This window comes from Microcaecilia unicolor, chromosome 4, assembly GCF_901765095.1.
Source record: "Microcaecilia unicolor chromosome 4, aMicUni1.1, whole genome shotgun sequence".
In the NCBI taxonomy this organism is placed as follows: domain Eukaryota; kingdom Metazoa; phylum Chordata; class Amphibia; order Gymnophiona; family Siphonopidae; genus Microcaecilia; species Microcaecilia unicolor.
Genome location: NC_044034.1, coordinates 65,002,834 through 65,020,809, shown reverse-complemented (window position 1 = coordinate 65,020,809; position 17,976 = coordinate 65,002,834). Strand labels below are relative to the sequence as shown.

The window sequence follows — 17,976 nt, the reverse complement described above, 5'->3', positions numbered from 1 at the left end:
ATACCACACTATAAAAAAAAATGACTGTTTACAGCTTTTTGTTATAAGAAATTTCCATGAAACAAACAGCCATCATGTCAATTTAGAAAAATTAACTGCTGTTTAATATAGTGATTTAATTATATCTAGACTGTGAACTTCATTTTTATAATAGGCATATATAGTAACATAGTAGATGACGGCAGAAATAGACCTGCATGGTCCATCCAGTCTGCCCAACAAGATAACTCATATGTGCTACTTTTTGTGTATACCCTACTTTGATTTGTACCTGTGCTCTTCAGGGCACAGACCGTATAAGTCTGCCCAGCACTATCCCCGCCTCCCAACCACCAGCCCCGGCACAGACCGTATAAGTCTGCCCAGCACTATCCCTGCCTCCCAACCACCAGTCCCGCTTCCCACCACCGGCTCTGGCACAGACCGTATAAGTCTGCCCAGCACTATCCCCGCCTCCCGATCTTGACTAAGCTCCTGAGGATCCATTCCTTCTGCTCAGGATTCCTTTATGCTTATCCCATGCATGTTTGAATTCCGTTACCATTTCCACCACCTCCCGCGGGAGGGCATTCCAAGCATCCACTACTCTCTCCGTGAAAAAATACTTCCTGACATTTTTCTTGAGTCTGCCCCCCTTCAATCTCATTTCATGTCCTCTCGTTCTACCATCTTCCCATCTCCGGAAATAATAGGCATATAAAAATTAACATCTCCAAAATCCCAAACTACTTTGGTAATACTCATTTACAGCAGTGGTTCTGAACACCTGGTCGGCTTTCCAGAATAGATATCCATGTACAGTAGAGACTCAATGCATGCAAGTCTCTCATACTTACTGTGGCTATCCTGAAGCCACCTCCGTGTGTGCCTCCAAGATGCAGGTGAGATCTACTAATTTACAGTAACTTTACTTACAATTTTGCAACAGACTTCTCTTAAGCCTTGGGATACTCAGTGTCAAGAGGGAATGAAATTAACAAACATGATCAAATACTTCTTTTTTTTTCTATACCTCAGCAAGATTTAATTTACACAATATTTCAACTATAACATTTTGTACATGCATGACAAATTTAATAAAGACACCCCCCCCCCCCCCCCAAAAAAAAAAAAAAAGCTGCTGCTTGTAGTATAACAAAACATATTACAACAAAAGAGGAATATTTTCAATCAATTCTGCACATGCCTATTACATTATACTTCATAGTTTGTACATAAACAAGCTGCAGAGAACTAATTTCATGGCAACATTTTTACAGCGTAAGCAACTTCTAAGCCATTTTAAAAGCTTAAAATTAAAGTGTTCCTTTGTAATTCAAATGTAGGCCACATTTTATTCTGCAGAGTTTGATGGGGTTGGAAAGGTTAGCTGCAGTAAGAAAAAAAATTCACGAATGGCAACCTTTCCCCAAGAATTACAGTATTGGAGAAAAGTGCCTGTCTACCACTTTCCCATGTTTTGGAACTATAGTGCACTATTTAAATTGACATAATGCACCACTGAGGATAAAATAATTCAAAGACACATAGCAAAACAGTGCAATGTGCTTTCTCTAAAGACTTGCATTACTTGGTATGGCACAAATGTCTAACTATGCAATGAAAACTATTGTAACCTGTACACCCATAAAGTGGCACAATAAGAATTTTTAGAACATTTTTGTATACATATCACCTTCTCATTATTGACTGTATTAGATAGAAAACACCACTGTCAAGTAATGTTTTGTCTTAATAAGGTCTCATACGTCCCAAAGGAGGTGGGGCTCGGTTTGGAGGAGTTATTGCTATATCCAAGTAATCTCCAATTTGAAACTTCTGTGAACTCAGGGTCATGGAATCATCTGAACCCTTTCTTCCTGACACTGTACTGCCAATCTCCTTCAATCTGGGTTTATAAAAAGAACACAGTTTGCTTTATCTTCCTTTACAATATTCATCACTCAACTTCCGAAATACTTTTGAATAGCCACACATATTTTAAAAAGGGTGTTTTACCAATACACTTAACACAGGACCATATCTTCTCAGTTCATTAGTTAAAATAATTGCTTTTATTCATACTGCACATTACAAAACATACATATCTCAGGAGTTGAAACTGAAAAATGCCTTCTAATTGTCTGATCAGCCCATCAGATCACTTTTTAGATTTGCATTCTGAATGCCCAACTTGTATGACATCAATTAATGTACAACCCTGCAGTTCAACTTCTGAAATTAGACTTTGCCATGTTAGTTCTATGTAATGAAATATTATTCACCTCAGTTATTCCAACCATTCATGTTTTTACTGCTATAGCTAAAGTAATTACTAGAAATAATTTTGTCTATCGTCACGATTGTAAGCTCCATGAAGGAGAAGGGATAGTCTATTTTATATTACCTACAGAGTGTTCAGTGCTACATAAGCACTACAGAAATGCTAAATAATGATAATGCCTAGACACAGTTTTGAAAAAATGTTTTACTAAACTGAATTAAGCGCTAATGTGCGCTTCATATGGGAAAAATAGCTTAACACAGGATGTGGTAAAGTGTTTTGCTTTAGTATTTCCCCCACGTGGTTTTTTTTTGGGGGGGGGGAGGGGGAGAAGGGTATTGACAGGGCTGAGAATAGGCGTGAAGTGTTATTCAGCTAGCCCACTGACAATTACCACATGCTACCTGAATAACACTAGCTTAATCCAGGAGCCCTTGGCACCTCCTAAATAGGAGTCTGTAAGTGCTCCTGCGTTAATTTTTTTTTCAGTGACCATGTGCTAATACTAACACATTGGCACACAGCCAGAAAAAGATATAATTAAAAAAGGCCAAATTTTACTGCTGCACTAGAAATGGACTTAGCATGCGGAAGTCCCGCATTAGGATACACTAAGCCCATTTACTAGCGCAGCTTAGTAAAAGGGCCCCTTAAGGCAGGGGCGTAGCCAGACTTCGATGGGAGGGGGGTCCAGAGCCCAAGGTGAGGGGGCACATTTTAGCCCCCCCCCCCGGGGCCGCCGCAACCCTCTCGACCCCCCCTTCCTGACGCCAACCCTCTCCCGCTGCGTACCTTTGCTGGCGGGGGACCCCAACCCCCGCCAGCCGAAGTTCTCTTCTCGGCCACGCGGTGTTGCTGAATGATCTGATCGAGTTTGAATCTGTTTCTGTGCATGCGTCTGACATCCTGCGACGTGAGACACACGCACAGAAACTTGATCAGATTATACAGCAAGCAACCCTGCGCGGCCGAGAGAACCTGGTCCCCCGCCAGCAAAGGTATGCGACGGCAGCGGGGAGGGTTGGTGGCAGGAAGGGGGGGTTCAGGGCCAAATCTACGGGGGCCCATGCCCCCGTGGCCCCATGATAGCTACGCCCCTGCCTTAAGGAGAAATAGATCGAGCAGTTGGGCACAAAAGGCTCATCACACCTCAACACTGGTTCTCCTCTAAAAATACAGCAGCAAGGAAGGAAAAAGCATGTTCTAATTATCTGTAACGTTCAGAAAAAGATAAGCAAGACTGCCTGGCGATTAATTTAAACCTCGGCCTATTCCAGCAAAAGAAAATCTCCACTACTTCAACCCATGCTATTACTATACATTCTTAATTGTCAGTTAACCCTGCAAATGTAACTATAACGTTTTCTGTGTTTATACTTGATCTTACAGCTTAATATCATCTAAGCAAATACCTTCTTGAAGTTAGGCTATTTATTTACCTGTAAGCAGGAAATTTGTTATCCGGAAAAACAATTGCAAAGTTAAAATGTGTTCCTTTCTTCCGAGCTTCTGGATACACTTCCTTCACTAAACTAGTCAACTCTTTTAATGTTGCATCCATCCTGGGGGGTGGGGGGAGAGAAAGTAAAATCAGAGCATGTTATTTTTGTTTTATGTCATGCGTTTTTGTAGGGTGGGGTAAGGTGCTCTCCCCCCCCCCCCCAAAAAAAAAAAAATCACTAACAGGGACCTTGCAATAGCAGTGTGATGACAAAAAGTTAGTCTTACATATTTATTTCCCTTCCATGAGTCCTGCTAGACCAGTTCATACCAATGGGTTATATGCCCGGATGAGGTTAGAGAAAAGAACAGTTTCCAGTGACATCACCAGCATAACACGAGGTGCAGCATGAAGCTAGTCAATAGCCCAGATATCCAATTTATAATGCTTCACAAAGGAAATCAGAGAGGCCAAAGTTGCTGCCCCAGAAATATTGTCTGAAGTAACTATGACTCAGCAGAATGAACCCTGATGACCACAGGAACCAAATTTGAGCCAAAATACAGGCCACCTCAATGATCTGCTTAATTTGGAGGGCAATAGAGGTCTTAGAGGCCACCTTCTCTTCGTGCAGCTTATGAAAAAACACAATTGATCTCACCTCCTTAAATCATTAGTTGCTACTAGATACCTAAACAAAACTCTGTGCATGTCTAGCTTAAATAGCTTGTGATCTAGCCCAGCAGTCGGGGTAAAGAAATCACCTGACGTGGAAGAGGGAGACTATTCTTGGCAGAAAGGAGGGTACCATATGAAATAATACAGAGTCCTCCAAAAAAGACAAATAAGGATCCCTGCATGAGAGTGCTGGCAGAGCAAATTACCACCAAAAATGCAGTTTTGAGGGAGCACACCAGGCCTTGAAGATCTTCTCTTAATGTAAGCCAAGGAGGTAGAGAGTTTACAAAAGGCCTTGACAAATTTTCATTAATCTAGCAGCAAATGTCTAAGACCTTTCTCGCTTCTTTCCAACTCTCCTAAAATTGGCCCCAGTTAATTTTTTTTTTTGGGGGGGGGGGGGGGGGGGGGGTTGGAATCCCTCACAGATTAGCAGTAGTTCCTTATTTTATGCCTGTGGGCTAAGAAACTTTAGTAAATCGGTTCATTAAGGGGCCCTTTTACAAAGCAGCGGTAGGGCCAACGCGTGGGTAGCGTGTGCCAAATCAGTACTACCGCTGGGGTAGCGCGCCAACCTGTCGGTAATTTCAAAGTTGGGACGAGCTGATACCCACAGTAGAAAACTTTCTATTTTCCACTGCAGGGGCATTCCCAGCGGTAATTGGCAGCACGGCCATGTTGGTGCACGCTGCATGGTTACCGTACAGGTAGCATGTGAGCCTTTACCACTAAGTCAATGGGTAGCAGTAACGGCTCAGGCCATAAAAATGCACACTCTAGTTTTGCTTTTAGTGCACACCCATTTCCCAGCCCATTAAAAAATTGTCTTTTTTTCCCCAGCCACAGTAAAAAAAAAAAAGGCTCAGAATGCTCCAAAAAAGAAAAATGCACCCACACTCCCACAAGCCACTTTTTACCACTGCTTAGTAACAGGACCCCTAAGGTGCCTCTGTTAACAGACTGCAAAGTTAATAGTCTCCCTTCCCAAAGCACGCTGTCACCCTCCAGGTAGGTGAAGTTTGCCTATCACCATAGCCTGGGTCCCCTTCAGTTTTTCTCTCATACCCTATTCCCACAGCCTTCACCTAGTCTATCTGCCTCTCATACCCCCTCAACAACCTTCATTCACCCAGTCGGTCTCTCTTATCCCCTTCCATCCTTTTTCCACATAAAGATCTGTTTATCCCATGCTATTCATTGTGGATGTCCTGAAAACCTGACTGGGGTAGGTGTCCTCAAGTGCCACAACCCAGTTGGATTTTCAGATTTCCCCAATGAATATGCACGAGATCCATGGGTTGCGACCCTTGAGGACCGAGGAAGCCCACCCCTGCTGTAGAGTATACATATTCAGGTCTTCAACTCTCTTCTCATATGTCTTTTGGTACAAGCCCTATACCATTTTGTCACCTTCCTCTGAACCACCTCATGATTATCAATGTAACAGATTTTGAGAAAAGGTTTAAGACACAGTAAATAAAGGAGCTAATGTTGAGTTGCCTATGGGACTTGAAAAGTGCATCTGCCAAAAATTGTAGAATCTCAGCTGAGCAGTGAATGTACCACTTTGGACTTTTCTATGTTGCTATTTCAGCTTCTTCATGTTCCCCGCAAAATATATCCATCATTTTCTAATAGCCACTGCCTTGTGCTGCGCTCCCTAAATTCACAATTCTCACCTTTTTCTTTAAAAAAAAAAAAAGGTAATCTATTTCTGTTACAATTATTTAACATTTTTCCGTAAGTCAGTACCATTATAGTACTAAACAAAATATCAGCAAACCTCCTCTCTCTTGCCCCAGTGTATAAGCAGCTGGTAAACAAAAGTTATATTGACACATCTTACCATGGCCATACATGTTAACACCCAAAAAAGACTCACTGTCCTTAATACCAAAGGATTAACAAGTAATTCTTTATTCACTGGTCGCACTTACAACATTCATCCTGCACAGCTAACTCAAGTATTTTTTTTCACCGTCTTTCATTCCCTTAAAATACTGCAGCACAAGAATTATTTTAAACCATGCACCTTCACAGGAGCAATACTGGCAAAATGAACAGATTTTTATTTACAGTTCAGAAGCAAATTTTGAAAATGAAATGTTGAGCGTCTCTGGTTTAAAAAACACTCACCAGGTATAGATCTGCAACTCACTAGACGGAACATTTCCTCTAGCAAACTCATCCATTCGATGGTGCCTTCCATTATTGGTTGTGAACACCCTCAGCAAAAGTGGACATGTCTATGCAAAAACAAATCAAGAGAAAAGCTTTAACCGTTTAGTAGCTATTTTTCCAGACAAAAGTATCATGCACCATAAGTCACTACCATATATATCAAAAACCCCTATACAGAACAAAGGGCCAGATGCACTAAACCTAACGAGCCAGCAACGTGGTTTTAAAAACAGTTCTAGCCAGTCTAGCAAGCAAGTAGTAAAACGAGACATGCACAAAAGGGTTCTCCGAGCCATTTTCCTGTCACGGTAGCAGCTAATGAAAACAGAATGCAAATGATCTAAAAGGTATTATAATGAGCTAATTATTATAATGTGCATGCAAGGCAGATGCACAGCCGTTTTCCGACCCCATGCACAAAAGCAGTCCTTACCTTTACCGTGGAAAACCTAATGGGAGGTCTGCACCTTTCGTTAATGCCTGGCTGGGGCTGCTGTGAGCTGTTGCAAGAAGCATAACAGGCACTACTGTGGCAATTTATTGGAGGTTGTAGATGGTTATTATACACACAGCTTGTCTGCATGTATGAAGCAGTCTTTTCTGGCCCCATTAGGAGTGTCATCAGAAGTAGTGGTGGTGAACTCAGGGGACAAGATCCCTCTGGGAAATCAGCCCAATAAATCAAACGTGGATAAAGCTGCTGAAAGTGCGGAGCCAAAGGTTTTGTGGAGAATACTGATTGACTCCGAGACTGGTCTTTCGAAGCCGATCACTATGCTTGAATACCTGTGTCTTACCAAGGGAGATTTTGAATCTAGTGGTCCTGGAGTGATGGCCATGGAGTGGACAGTCCTGAGCTCCGAGGTCGAACGCCTCTTAAGCAGTCTAGACCTTGGCCCAATATCTGTTGGAGGATACTGGGCAGTCGCATTGCCGGCCAATCAATTGTCTGGGCATTGGTTAGAAAACCCGATGCCAAAGATGTTACAGGAGCCCTGGATAGAAACGGGCAAAGCTAAAGGCCACAGACTCCCCCGAGTGAGCAGGGTGGACATCTATTTGAAGCAGCTGGTCTGGTATATGTGGGGGTTGGGATAACCCTATAACCCCTTGCTAGTTATGAGTGTCGTGGAGGTATGGAGAGAGATTTGGATTAAAAAAATGCTATCCATCAGCAGATGGGACCGTACCCGAACCGTTTGGTTGGACCCAGGGATGCCTATGTCTGTCAGCATATTAACCTAAATATAAGGAATAGGACTGGGACGGTCTATCGAAACAGAAGTGGAAATTACAGATTCCCACTTTCAGATACAGGTCTGCAGTACTTCTAGACTGCTGCATAGCGACATGATCCAAATTGATACAGCTGACAAACTGCTGAGTAGGACTCAGTTTCAGGAAAGACTGCGCTGGTTAACTGTTGAAAAAATGATGGGTTATGTGTTAAAATAAATAAAGTATACAGCTAAAAGTAAATGGTTGGGCAATGGGCCCTAGTTATAATGGAAAAAATGTTAAGGTGCGAAGATCAAATATGTGTAAAAAAAAAAAACAAAGCAGAAGAAAAATAACGGTTGACAAAAAGAAGGGAAAGGTAATGGGATTTGATATACCGCCTTTCTGTGGTTTTTGCAACTACACTCAAAGTGGTTTACATATTATAGACAGGTACTTATTTTGTACCTGGAGCAATGGAGGGTTAAGTGACTTGCCCAGAGTCACAAGGAGTTGCAGTGAAAATCAAACCCGGTTCCCCAGGATCAAAGTTTGCTGAACTAACCACTAGACTACAAATGTTTGGGTAAAAAGTGAATGTTGGGGTGGACCCCGATCCTGGAGGGAGGTGAGTCAGTCATGTGAATGGGGGGAGGGGGGAGGTGTGGCGGACATAAGAGGCAATACGTTCAGGAATATGATGTGGTAAATACAAGTTTGTATTGCTGTTAAAATAAAGTATTCTCAACTGTTTGGGAAAATGGTGGGAGAAGGGGGTAAGATGATAAACAGAATCCAGCTTAGTAGTAAAGAGGTTGGAGGAAAACTGACCCATATGAAAGAGAAATCTCCCTGAAGGAGAAGATTGTGGGAAAAGTTGAAGGGTCTCTCTGTAGGAAGAGATCCTGATTGAAGAAACAAAAAATCATTGATAACATGTCCAATGTCTGATGGAAAAAAATTGGGAGTGTGGGGTAAATGGTAATTTTCTTTTAATCTTTATTTATATAATTTTCAATTTATATTCCCAAAGTCAAACTTTGTCAAGAAATATTTAAAATTTTCAAAGAAATATACATAACATTATGGAAATTTCCATAAATCAAGAAAAAGTTTCTTTTATACATAGTCCTCAAATGTGGGAGGCTGATATCATATAAACCTTATATAGAGGATAAGGATATATTATAAAGAAACTAGTAAAAAAGCCCCGTTTCTGATGCAAATGAAAAGGGGGCTAGCAATGTTTTCTTCTGTGGGCATGTGGGAGTGTGTGTGTCCCTGCCCTCTGGCCTCTCTCCCCTCCTCCTTCACTGTTACAGAGCCAGTGATTTGATTTCCTGCTCTGCTGTTTTCCTTCACTGACTGTGTTACAGAGAGGGCGGGGCAGACACTCATGGGGAAACCGGATATCTCTCCCCCTTCACACTTCCGTCTGGAGGCTTCATAGAACGTTGGTGTTGCCTTTTATATAGAGAGATATCAATGGAAAACAAAGCGTCAAGAGTGTTACAACTTCCTAATTCAAAGTCCTAGGTTAGATTCCTAAGGGGGTTTTGGAACTCTCGCATTCAAAAAAGATCTAAGCCGTATTGGATTAAAAAAATGGTATGTCTTATTCTCAAAAAACATAACACATTTGCAAGGAAATTGTAACTGAAATTTAGCCCCCAATTGTATTTTCTCTCGTCTTAAAAGCAGAAATTTCTTCCTCCTTTCTTGCGTAGTCCTGGACACATCCGGGAATACCTGAATCTTCTCCCCCATATATACCATTGAGGAACTTTGTCGAAAATATTGTCTCAATAATGCCTCTTTATCCATAAGAAAAACAAAGGACACCAAAAAAGTAGATCTATATTCAACTTCTTCCTGTGACTGTTCCAATTGAGCAGAAACATCCAAAGACTCATGAGCTGTTTCCTTTGATTTTAAACCACGATTAGGCAACATATATAATTTTTGTATTGAGGGAAGATTATCTTCAGAGTAATTAAAAACTTCTTTAATAAACTTAAAAATAAGTCTCTTAATGGGGTAAATTTAAGAAAAGGAAAGTTCAAAATTCTCAAATTTAAATTTCTTGCCCCATTCTCTAAGTTTTCGATTTTTCTGTGTACGAGGTCTGCGTTCTGGAATAATTTAGTCTCTTGTTCTTTTAGCTGATTTACAGAATGTTCCAATTGTTTCAAATTTGTCCCTTATGAGGCTAATTCAGATTGAATACAATCAGTTTTAGCAATGTTCGCATTAGAAGTTATAACAAAGTTAAGGCATACCTTATGCAATGTTTCCATTGCCCTCCATAGGGATTCCAGCGTCACCGATGTTGGTTTCTCCAGGGGCAGTAGTTGGGGCACTGGAACTAGCTGCACTTCAGCCATTTGCTGTACAGCAGATTTTTAATCAGGATTGATTCCACTACTGATCCTGGGAGTAGAGGTAAGGCTCGGCTCTTCCAGAGTTATCTCAAGTTGAGGCACTTCCAAATCGCCGGAGTTCTCCTCTCCTCGCTGCACAGCTTCGCGCTCTGGCTGCTGGGCGGGACTTCCCCCGGCGCTGCTTCCCACCTCACGAGCCTGCCTAGGACTTCTGGGGCTGAGTGATATTTCACCCTCCAAGTCCGAGCTCCTCTCTGCTTTGGGCAGTGGAACGCCCTGAGTTGTTGTTTGGACAATAAAGTCCGTAATCGGAAGCTGCCGCCAGTTGGGGTCTGTCGAGGGTAGGGAGAAACCCCCTCTAACTTTCCCCTTCCTTTTAGGAATAGTAAACGAAGCACAAGTTAAACAGGTAACTTTCCCTTTCGAGTGTGTTACCCACGTCCTATCGCGACGCCATCTTGGATCAGCCTCGTAAATGGTAAATTTACTTGTACTATATAAGTAATGTGAAAAATGTTGATATGGATAAAGTGGTTCCATAACAAGGGTTATGTGAAGATATAGATCACTGGGAGAAGTGATCAAGGAAAAGATGCTGAAGTGATGTTATGTGATAAATAAAGCTAAATAATGTTGTGTGGGGTTTGGGTTACTCCAAAGGGAAGGGAGAACAAAACCTTGAGCAGTATCCCTTGAAGGTAAAGGATTTTTCTAACTGGGGGGGGGGGGAGGGGAAGTGTAATACCCCTATGGAATAGGTATTACTAGTGATAGATTCTTCTAGAGCCCGGGGGTAGGATGCCCCTGGGTGGAAGGAGGCCCAGCCCATGGGGAGTGGTTTTGAATAGAATGCAGAGGAAACGAGTCTTGCCCTTATGGAGAATGACAAGGGGGGAGCAGTTACAAAGTGGATACCAGTGTTCAAATTATGCCCATGAGGGAGTCTTTGGTTGCCTGATGGTCCCCTGCCAAAAGACTAGGAGGCAGAAAAGGTGAATCCTGAGTGAGGAGTGTGACCTTTGGATGTAAAGAAGAGTTGAAGCTCCTGAAAGTGGCAGCCAGGAGACTGTATGTGCTATGGGTGGGTAGAGAATAGACCCAGACCTGGAGCCGGGAATTGGAGCCAGGGAGAGCTCGGTCCCAAGTACAGGGTGGATCCAGAGAGGGATCACCACTGGCAGACGGTCAGACCAAAGGAAAATCTGAGCCTGCAGAGTTTAGAGCTTGTACAGAGAAAAGGAGAACAGCCACTAAGACTAGCACTGTCCTGCAGGATAGGCATGGACAGGTGAACTGTATATATGTACATATTTGGTGCCAATAAGGTATCCCTATAAATATACCTGACAGGAGAAGTGGTATAGGTGCTCCCCTGGGGAACACCAGACGGTTTAGATCTCAGTTTGAGTTTATATTCTACTTGGACTGCAAAATAAAATGTTTGAAGTACTGCCTGTTGCAGAATTAGAAGAAATAAACAGTCGAGTTTGCATAAGCTGTGACTACTGTGTGTCTCAGATCACTATTCCAGATCATAGATCCACTCCCAAGGTCAACTGCAGGCAAACTGGAACGGATGAGTGAGGCGAGTGGTCCTGAATGTGAACTTGAGAGAGTGTGAGTATGAGTGTGTGTAACATACACGTATATATGAGAAATCTACACGAGTGTTATGCAGTGGCGTACCAGGGGGGGGGGGGGCAGTGGGGGCGGTCCGCCCCGGGTGCACGCCGCTGCAGGGGGTACGCGCTGGTCAGCTTCGTTCGTTTCCATGCTCCCTCTGCCCCGGAACAGGAAGTAACCTGTTCCGGGGCAGAGGGAGCATGGAAACGAACGAAGCTGACCGGCGCGCGGCACCGCCCCCAATGGTGTGCACCCGGGGGGGGGGGGGTTCTTTCACCGGGGTGTCCTTTCATCAGGGGGGGTCGCACTGCACCGGGGGGGGGGGGGCGCATCAGCGATCCGCCCCGGGTGTCAGCCCCCCTAGGAACGCCACTGGTGTTATGTTAACAAATTTTGAATTTTATGTCGTGACTATACTGCAGTCATATTATGCTGGTAGCTTGTACCAGGCCAAAGCAAACGCTCCTCTAGATAAATAAACATTCAATCCCATCACATTATTTGCTAACCATTCAGCAGCTGAAATGTTGAATTTAATCCACTTCAAACTCAAGCATCCTTCGCAACAGCCCGTTTGTGTATATGTCGCTTAACAATTACTTTTGTAGAGAAAAACGAGTATTTTCGTAAAAACTGATTTCAAATCCCCCTCCAAGAAAGATGACAACAGGCATTGTAAGCCGAGTACTCTATAGAACGTTACCCGAGGCCCAGAGCAACCTATCGGCCAATGTAAGTAGTAGCATATCCAACCCCCATTCTCCCCCCTGTACCTTTTCTCTGTCTATGGGCTTCTCTGGCTCCTTCTTAATCTCCTCCTGGGTAACACGGGATTCCACCGCCATCTTCCCCCGCGCGGCAGCCATGGATGCACTTCAGTTCACAGTTCTCCGACTCCTACGCACGCACGCACGCGGTGTCGCGCGAGACTGACCGTCACCGTTGTTGTTGGCAAGGAGGTTGGATAAACCGTCAAAACGTTGATGCCAATTAGATCAATTTGTTTCTCCTTCCCCTCAGCCGTCATCGCCGTCCACTCAAAACAAAGCAAGCAAAGTTATGAGCTGCTGCATCCACGTTGTCGTTCTTTACTGTTAGTAATATTTAATCTCACTTATGTTTTTAAAGCATGCCGCTTTGTGCAGTATACGAATGTACACAGAGGAAGTATAATAACAGAATAACTGTTCATAAGTAGAGAAGTAATTTGTTTATAAATCGTAATTAGTGTGTTAACTTAGATTGTGAGCCTTCTAGGGACAGAGAAAGTACTACTACTACTACTACTACTTAACATTTCTAGAGCGCTACTAGGGTTACGCAGCGCTGTACAATTTAACAAAGAGAGACAGTCCCTGCTCAAAGAGCTTACAATCTAATAGACAAGTGAACGGTCGGTCCGATAGGGGCAGTCAAATTGGGGCAGTCTGGATTCACTGAACGGTAAGGGTTAGGTGCCGAACGCAGCATTGAAGAGGTGGGCTTTAAGCAAAGACTTGAAGACGGGCAGGGAGGGGGCTTGGCGTAAGGGTTCAGAAAGGTACCTGCATATAATGTGTACAGCGCTGCGTGTGTCTAGTAGCGCTATAGAAATGTTTTGGAGGAGGGGGGGCTGGTTATAGGGACACCTAGGACTGTTATAATCATGCAGAGATTTTTTTTCCTGGTAAGGGGGCCACTAAAACAGACATCATGTTATGAGAGTCAGTTGCTCAACATTTGAGTTGATATCATTTATTTATTTATTTATATCCCATAACATGAATTAAGTTGAAACTTGGGAGCATTTATAAAATCTTTTTTTTTTCATGTGCCTATATCAAAAGAAAAAGATGGCATGTGCGTACTTGCTCCTTTTGTTTTGTGGATTGCAGAGGTATATTATAAAAATGCACTTGATGGTTTTATTACTATTATTTAAAATCTCTCTATATAAAAGGCAACACAAACGTTCTATGAAGCCTCCAGCCGGAAGTGTGAAGGGGGCGAGATATCCGGTTTCCCTATGAGTGTCTGCCCCGCCCTCTCTGTAACACAGTCAGTGAAGGAAAACAGCAGAGCACGAAATCAAATCAATCAAATCGCTGGCTCTGTAACAGTGAAGGACTCAGAGGGGGGAGGGGAGAGAGGCCAGAGGGCAGGGACACACACACTCCCATATGCACACAGAAGAAAACATTGCTAGCCCCCGTTTCATTTGCATCAGAAACGGGGCTTTTTTACTAGTACATTATAAAGCATAAAATTGTATTGCTTTGTAAATTGTATTGCTCTGTCACCTTCCTGTCTCCCTGACGCTCACCTATTTATTTATTTATTTATTGCACTTGTATCCCTTCGGGCCTTCCCTCCCTGTGTCCTGCCCTTGTCTGATGTAACTTCCGTGAGGGCAGGACATAGGAAGGCCCAAAGGGAGGTGAATCCGATCTGCCGCGCTGCTGCACTTTCAGTCACGGAGGTGATAGGTGAGGTGCTGTGATTTCAATGCAGGGGGCCTGGCCCAGAGGGGGGCGGGTGGGGACTGCGGCGGGGCGGTGGCGACGGCGGCGACTACCTCGGGGGCTGGGGCCCGGCCCGACCCAGTCTCTCAGCAGCCCTGCCTGTGTGAATCACAGATGGCCCGAAAATGTAAGCTGCAAGTACTGCAGCAGTAGCAGGGGAAGGAGAAGGAAGTGGCAGCGATTCTGGATATGCGGGAGGGAAGGTAGCAAGTGATGCTGGATTTGGGGATGGCAGAGATGTGCTGGACTTATGGGAGGATGGGGGCTGCAGGGAAGGGAGAGATGTGCTGGACTATCTGTGAGGAAAAGAGCTGAAGGGAATGGTGTGCCGAACCTTCTGGGAGGAGAGGGGCAGCAGGGAATGGTGTGCTGGACTTTCTGGGAAGAGGGTGTCTGCAGGAAATGGAGAGCTGTGCTGGACTTTCTGGGAGGAGGGGGCTGCAGGGAAGGGAGAGGTGTGCTGGACTTTCTGGGAGGAGGGGGCTGCAGAGAAGGGAGAGGTGTGCTGGACTCCCTGGGAGGAAAGGGGCTGCAGAGAATGGTGTGCTGGACTTTCTGGGAGGAGGGGGGCTGCCAGGAAGGAAGGGATGTGCTGGACTATCTGTGAGGAAAGGAGCTGCAGGGAATGGTGTGCTGAACTTTCTGGGAGGAGGGAAGCTGCAGGGAAGGAAGAGGTGTGCTGGACTACCTGGGAGGAACGGGGCTGAAGAGAATGAAGAGGTGTGCTGGACTATCTGAGAGAAGAGGGGCTGTAGGGAAGTGAGAGGTGTGCTGGAGTGAGAGGAGGAGGGCTGCAGGGAAATGGAGATGTGTGCTGGACTTGTGTGAGGAGAAGGGGGCTGGCTGGAAGGAAGGGAGACAAGTGCTGGACCCTGGGAGGAAGGGGGACTGGAGGGAAGGGAGACAGGTGCTGAACCTATAGGAGGGGGAGGGAAAGGAAGGGAAAGAGAGATGCCAAATTCAAGGGATGAAGGAAGAGAGGATCAAATACTGAACCCATAGGAGGTAGGAGGAACAATCAGGCAAGCAAGCCAGATGCTGGAAGGGGGGGGGGGGGGAGTGAGAGGGAGAGAAGCTGGATGGAGTGGGGTCAGAAAAGAGAAAAACATTGGCATGGAGGAGGAAGAGAGAGGAGAAACTGGACAGTGAAACATAGGGACAGAGGGAAATAGGCACATAGATGGAAGAAGATGGATAGTGGACATGGAGAGAGAAAAAATCCAAATGGACAGAACTTGGTGATCCAGTTAAGAGAAACAGAAACCAGAGCCTGAGATCAACATGATTTGAAAAATAAAATGACCAGACAACAAAAGGTAGAAAAAATAATTCTATTTTTCTATTTTGTGATTAGAATATGTCAGATTTGAAACATACATCCTGCCAGAGCTGGTGTTAGACATGGAGGGGGACACCAAAGCTTACTACCAAGCTGCACCTTCTTCAGCTTATGACAGGCTTGGGGCTCTCTGGCCAGGGAGCCAAGGGCTTTTGCCCTAGTTTTACCCAGTGGCGTAGTTACAGGGGGCCTCGTGAGCCCAGGCCCCCGCATTCCTGTCTGAGAACCCCCCCCCCCCCAACAATGGTGGCCAGCCAGGTGCCTGTATGTCCATGCACTGCACCCCTGCCCCCGACTGTCCACGGATGCACCCAATGCAGGTGTCTCCCCTTCTCTCTCCCCGCGGTCCTTCCACTTTGCCTCCGTAGCAGCACCACAGTGATTGAAGCAAGACAGACGGCAGAACTGCCTCAGAGCCTCAGCCATTCCTGGAGCATACCCCACCCTCCTCTGTAACTTTGTTTCCACCTGCCCTCGCGGAAACAGGAAGTTACTTAAGAGGACAGTAGGGGGGGTTATGATCTAGGGAAGGCCGAGGCTCTGAGGCAGCCCTGCTTCAATCTCTGTGGTGCCGCTACGGAGGCAAGGTAGGAAAACTGTGGAGAGGGAGAGGGAAGGGTGCTGGATCCAGTAAAGAAGTGTTACTCTGCTGGGTTGGTCTGGAGAGTTGGGAGGGAGAGAGATGTGCTGGAAGGTGGTTAGGTCATGAGAACAGGAGATGGTATGAGCCTATCTAGACCATTATTTGTGCTGAAGCCACCCAAAACAATAGCAAAAGATTTTCCTGGGGTGGCTCTATAATTAGGCCAACTGAGGTGGAGGCCTCAGGTGGCTGCTTTCAGGGGGTGGCATCACAGGCAGGCAGCCAATAAAATTTCACGCACTGGAATTTCACGCACTGGAAAAGTCTGCTTTCAGGCCGGCATGTTGCCTCCTGCCTGTGAATACTTATACCCCAGTTGGCTCAGACTGTACCTGCCCACCCCGGTTTGGTCCAACGTTTCTCTCCTTCCATCTCCCTTCAATCCCCCCCCCCAACCTTTGGCCTTAACATCGTTCTCTCCCATCGCAAGAACTCCTCTCTAGCCTTATTATTCCGTCAACCACACACCCACATTGTTTGTTTTCTGTCACCCATACTGCTTCAACCCTGCTACACTCTCTGCCTTTTTTTCTTTTCCTTGCAGAGACTGGCTGAGCTCCTCCTCCCATCTTTAGGTGCTGGGACCCATACATCCCCACTGGCCTCATAGTGCAAGCATTTTCCATTGAAACCGCATGGCACTTTAGGGCTGATGCTGTAAGCTACTTCAAGCCTAATTGTGCAGTTACCATGGGGCATTGTTGGTTGAGCAATGCAGACAGGAGTCGAGCGCAAGTGTTCTCATGCAGAAGACATGGCCACACAGTGTTTTTAAATTATGCTAAATTAGGCCATTAAGCATTCTACTGCAATGCACAGAAAAAAACACAGTAATTTCTGATGCGCGCACAACGCAAGAAATGTTTTACCAGATCCAAGGCACTGTAGCCTGACCCAAACGCTTTCTACATCCAATACCCCCTGACCCAATACAACCACCCTCCCTCTCCCCAATATAAAAAAAAACTGACTCTGTAAAAAAAAAAAAATCCCTGGTTTCTCGCACACACCCCCATCCCTTCCTCCACCCCCCCAACCCCATCTGTAAGAACAAAAAAAACACCTTTCCCTGGTGTCCAGTGTACTCCCACTGCTCCTTCCACCTGCCCCAACCTCAAATATAAATAAAGGAGAAAGGGAAAGGGACTTAATATACCATTTTTCTGTTTTTTTTTGCAACTACATTCAAAGTGGTTTACGTTGTATATATACAGGTGCTTATTTGTACCTGGGGCAATGGAGGGTTAGGTGACTTGCCCAGAGTCACAAGGAGCTGCAGTGGAAATTGAACCTAGTTCACCAGAATCACAGTCTGCTGCACTAGCCACTAGTCTACTCCCCCACTGCTCCCTGGTCTCTAGTGCACCCTCCTTCCCCGATGCCTCTCCCAAGCCCCTCTACTAAAGCATATCTTAAAAGAGGTATGAGTGAAGCCCAGTCATGCCTGTCTCCAGCATCACCATCTTGAAAGATAGGATGCACTGAGCAGGGTTGATCTGCCATTTAAGGGAATGTTTTCCTTATTAAGTAGAATGGACAGAGACTACCAAATAACGGAAAATTCCTATATTTGGCATCTGATCCAGCACTGCGTGGAGTTAGGTGCCACCATATTTCAAGATGGTGGCGTTGGAAGAAGTGGACCACTAGACACCAGAGAATGTTTTCAGTCAAGGGAAGAAGGATCAGGTTGGGAGGAGCAGTTTGG

General features: G+C 44.9%; 1 protein-coding gene across 1 annotated transcript; it reads right to left on the bottom strand.

Moving 5' to 3' along the window:
- Positions 1-685: 685 nt before the first annotated feature.
- SAP18 (Sin3A associated protein 18) lies at positions 686-12,708 on the bottom strand. Its single transcript, XM_030200300.1, has 4 exons — positions 12,559-12,708; positions 6,519-6,628; positions 3,703-3,825; positions 686-1,888 (listed from the first exon to the last, which is right to left on the bottom strand). The coding sequence occupies exons 1-4, from the start codon at positions 12,649-12,651 to the stop codon at positions 1,732-1,734; spliced, it is 483 nt and encodes a 160-aa protein (XP_030056160.1). The 5' UTR covers positions 12,652-12,708; the 3' UTR covers positions 686-1,731.
- Positions 12,709-17,976: the final 5,268 nt, after the last annotated feature.

Coding starts and splice junctions, on each gene's coding strand:
- SAP18 (XM_030200300.1), bottom strand. CDS start 12,651: ATGGCTGCCGCGCGGGGGAAGATGGCGGTGGAATCCCGTGTTACCCAG. Junction 6,629..12,558: donor AGCCCATAGACAGAGAAAAG/GTACAGGGGGGA, acceptor GTTTTTGCATAG/ACATGTCCACTTTTGCTGAG. Junction 1,889..3,702: donor AACAAATTTCCTGCTTACAG/GTAAATAAATAG, acceptor TTATAAACCCAG/ATTGAAGGAGATTGGCAGTA.